The following is a 4,502-nucleotide window of genomic DNA, read 5'->3' as shown; positions in this document are numbered from 1 at the left end:
GTACCCAAGAAAGGCGGTGGGTTACGACCAATCTTGGACCTGCGTGTCTTGAACCGGGTCCTTCATCGGTTACCGTTCAAGATGTTGAGGCAGACCGAATATGCCCGATCAGAGTCGTGCTGTCCTTTTTGCAGCAAGGGTTGGAGCGAGGGCTGTCTCCCTCCACCCTCAAAGTCTATGTCACTGTAATCGCTACCCCGTAGAAGGGAAGTCCCTGGGGAAGCATGACCTGATCATCAGGTTCCTTAGGGGGGCGAGAAGGCTAAATCTACCACGGCCCCCCTCTATACCCTCTTGGGACCTGACTCTAGTGCTCACAGCACTACAGCAGGGCCCATTTGAGCCTTTGCAGACAGTCGAGCTGAAGTTTCTGTCAATGAAAACTCTGCTCCTGCTTGCACTGGCCTCCATCAAGAGGGTAGGGGACCTGCACGCATTTTCAGTCAACGATTCGTGCCTAGAGTTCGGGCCGGCTGATTCCCAGAACGTCTCGGTTACGTATGTAACCCTCGTTCCCTGAAGGAGGGAACGGAGACGTCACGTCCCGTCGCCACAGCTCCTGTACCACCGCTGAGCGGCCGGGTCACCGGCTTGGCTCCTCAGCGAAAACCTGAATATGCGTTGCATCTGCTGCCTACTTATACTCACGCTATGATCAGCGGCAGCTGGATGCAATAATCGCATGCCAATGTACATTGGCTCGTTTAGTTTACACTCAAAGTAGATTGGTCTCTCTAAGCGAGATCCCAATTCGTCGGTCATCCGACGTGACGTCTCCGTTCCCTCCTTCAGGGAACGAGGGTTACCGTACGTAACCGAGACGTTTGTTATAAACACGTAAAACAGACAGAGTTCGACTAATGTATGTTAATGTAATTTACGCATTCTGGCTTCCCAATACATTACATCAACAACGATGGAAAGAGAAAGAAAAAAAACCTGGACAAACCAGTCACTCCTTTGCTTAATGCAAGTGAAAACCTGAAAAGCACTGTTTATTTTATTTGTATCTTTGCTCTATTGTATTTATTTGTGCTGCTGCTTGTAGTCAGATTATTTGTTCTTATTTTCTTTATTTTTAGTATAGTTTTTCCACAGCAAACATAAAAAAACATATCGAATATCGAAAGTGTGATTATTCGAACTGTGATTAAGTTGAACCGTTACACCCCAACTCTTTACATCTGGCTGTACACAAAGGTCAGGGTGTTACCTGTTAGAGCGCCCCCTAGACTTCCTCTCCGTAGCTGTTTGCCATCTTCACTGAGTTGTCGTTTAAATTTCAGCGCTAAACTGGAGCCGTGAGAAACCTCTGGGTTGCTAGACTTGCGGAAGGGCATCGAGGGGGGGTAGAGGATGTTATCCGGCTGAAAGAAAGATGAGATCAACATGGAGTTCAATCTGGGAACCATTACAGGAAAAGATCACATTAGGAATAGCACTGCAGTGTTTACAAAAATATTTAACACATGGCTGCATATCCATTACTGACAATGCATTACTACATTCAATGTAGTAACTTATTCCATCTCTAAAACGCCTTGCCTTTTTTGGCTGACGTCACTCTTTATTTTTCAACCCCATTAAAAGATAAATACCCATAAATGTCATCTCATTTTGACAGAATTTTCAATCTCAGCATGAATCGTTAATAACGTTGCATTTGATACTGTTAATCCCCTGTGTTATCATTATCATAATTGTCATTTTAATTTTTTTAAACGCTATGTTATATAACAATTTCCTAGTTCAGTTCATTTGAGGTTACCCCTTCAACCCCTCCAGCACTTACTGAACAAAACAAGCCCTTTTCTCGTACAGATTGAATCTTTCTAGACGAGCAAACTTGGGATTTTTCTACCTCAAATGATAAACACGTTAGTGGAAAAGTCATTGGAGAAATCCAAGACAACAAACTGTTTATTACCAAAGCAGATAGGGTAACACGATTAATCAAAATAAAACCAAAATTTGCAATTTGAAGATTGTGCTGTATGATATTGCATAGTCTGCAATTTAATTAAATAAATATGCACTGCACTTTGTTCATTTACACATGATTTGGTTCAGTTCACAGTAAATGCTGTTCAACACAAATTCATCTCTGCATCTGCTCTGGGCTTCAGTTGCTTATAATGTGCATTTGGCAATACAATATGCACTAACAACCTTGTGGTCTTTTGGCCAAATTGTGCAGTTCTAAGAAGCAAAAAAACCTGGAGCTTCAAAATAAATAAATGAAATCTCAACCAAATGTGACCAAAATATCATTATAAACATTATAAACATATATGGCTGCATGTGCTGCACGTACCATGAGCAATCACATATAATTCTTGCTTTTTAATTTACTCTGATATGTTTTACGGGGGGGAAGGGTGTGGGCTGTGTCAACAAAAAAAACAAAAAAGAATGTGTGCATGAAGACAAAACTAGATTGCTTCCATAATAATCAACAGAGTGATCCGCTCTACTTGCAGTGCTCATTCATTTACCAGATAGATAGCAGAGTAAGGGGCCATTCACATGTCGCGCCTAAAAACGCGTGGAAAACGCTAGGCGCGCCGCTTTCTGCTTTTTCCCCAAAGCGTTCGGGCGCTTGCGCTCCGGAGGCGTCTGCCGTTGCTAAGCAACCTTGACCTGCGCTGTCCATTAAGACGCGGAAGTTTCAGCAAAGTGTAAATGGATTTGCAGCACTAAAAATCGCTTGCAGTAGCTCTACTACTAAATTTATTTAAAAAATGGCTATCCCTGTACAGCTATGATCAGCTGTTCCTTCATCTTGGCTGAGCTTTCAATGTTGTTACGGAAAGGATGAAGCTGATTGGTTGGTTCTTGTCACATGACCCGCGGTGCGCTTGCGGCATTCTGAAAAGTTGAAATGTGTTTATCTCGATGCGGCGCGGTCGCGCCTGGAAAAAATGAGCGCGTCGCACCGCGTGCGCGTCGCGACCGCGTCGCTGCCATTATGAGCGCGCCTGCCGCGCGTCTACATTTGAAATAACGAACTTGAGCGCGCAAAAGACGCGATATGTGAACGGCCCCTAATTCAAGCAATTTTACTATTCCTTGTCCTTCTGAAATATATACATTTTAGAATTTAAATACAGTAAACATTTGGCCTTGAAGAAAAAAAAAAAAGATTTTTTTGCTATTGTTGCCATCACAAACACTACACCACACCATATGACATAAACGTCCTTTCTTTCCATTGTCAAAAAAAAAAAAAAAGAGTTGAAAGGCTTGCAGAGCCGAGCAGCACCTCGCTGTGAAACAATGGAAGAGTAGAGGAAGAGGTTCCTCCCCACGAATGTAAACAAATGGAGGCCCAGTGTGTTCTCTAACTGGAAGGGAACTCCCTCTGCTTTGAGGAAAGTGATTCATGATACTACACACTTTTCTGTGGAGTAGCTTAAAAGAGCTGCAATGATCCACAGATGAAAACCAAACCTATGTGAGAAAACCCAGATCTTAAAGGGAACACTGCCATAAGACCTTATGGAAAAGACATGAAGTCACCTCCACCTGGGACCAGTAAAATGCATGTAGCGTATCACATTTCCATACATGGCGCTGGTAATAAATATGTAACCGCACTTGAAATAAATAAATATTGATTGACAACTCCGAGACAATAACCCTATACAGTCAGGCACGGCGCCAGAATTTTTTCTCTACCGGTGCTAAGTGGGGGCTAGACCAATATGTGGGGGTGCTAAGAAAATAAATGATATTGATGACGTCAGAGTTACTTCATAAAGAAATGGGGCTAAACCGGGGCTATTAAAAATTCTGACGGGGCTATAGCCCCCCCTAGCGCCGTCACTGTATACAGTTGAGTTTTAAAGTGTTTTGGCAGTAGTGATTTAGAACCTATGAGAGGAAGTGGAAGACTAGCGGTACAGATTGGTTAGGTCACATGTTTAATCTCGGACAGGAAGACTGGACCAAGTCTAGCTTCATGAGACTATTCCGGCCAAAAATTGTCAGCCTGTATCAGAAGACACCTTCTGACTGGAGCAAGTATAAATGATCTGAAAAAAAAAATGTTAGCTAAAAAAATTCACTGGTTTGCAATAAATTGGCAGCTTATTTAAATACTGGCACAACAGTCCCTCTGAAATGATGTACAATACCAATGAAAACAGTTGGAAATTTGTGTAGACTATGTATTTTGTTTTATAAAAACATTTTTTAAACATTGAAGTATATTTCCAACAATAATTATGGGTAACACTTTACTATTTTGATAGTCCACTTTAGACATTCTACTAACAGTAAGTAACTTTGCAACTACATGTCAACTAGCAGTCATTAGATTATTAGTAGACTGTCTGCTTAATAACTTCTAACACTTTATTTTGATAGGTCTACAACATACAACATACTGACTATAAGAAACTTTGCAAGTATGTCAACTTATTGTACTAACCCTAAACCTAACCGAACCGTCTACTCTGAGTTAGTAGACATGTAGCTGCAAATAAATGAGAATTAGTTGA

General features: G+C 41.8%; 1 protein-coding gene across 1 annotated transcript in view; it reads right to left on the bottom strand.

The window, feature by feature from the left end:
• Nucleotides 1-1,406, bottom strand: part of LOC107740425 (microtubule-associated serine/threonine-protein kinase 4-like) — a 94,430-nt gene extending 93,024 nt beyond the window's left edge. The window contains exon 1 of the mRNA XM_016553221.1: nt 1,214-1,406. Within this exon, the coding sequence (XP_016408707.1) occupies nt 1,214-1,391 (178 nt within the window). The 5' untranslated portion in view covers nt 1,392-1,406. The remainder of the gene's footprint in view (nt 1-1,213) is intronic.
• Nucleotides 1,407-4,502: the final 3,096 nt, after the last annotated feature.

The sequence above is a fragment of the Sinocyclocheilus rhinocerous genome, unplaced genomic scaffold (genome assembly GCF_001515625.1).
Source record: "Sinocyclocheilus rhinocerous isolate Xijiao unplaced genomic scaffold, SAMN03320098_v1.1 scaffold1543, whole genome shotgun sequence".
NCBI lineage: Eukaryota > Metazoa > Chordata > Actinopteri > Cypriniformes > Cyprinidae > Sinocyclocheilus > Sinocyclocheilus rhinocerous.
Note: the sequence above shows the minus strand (reverse complement) of the source record. Positions and strands in the feature narration are given on the sequence as shown.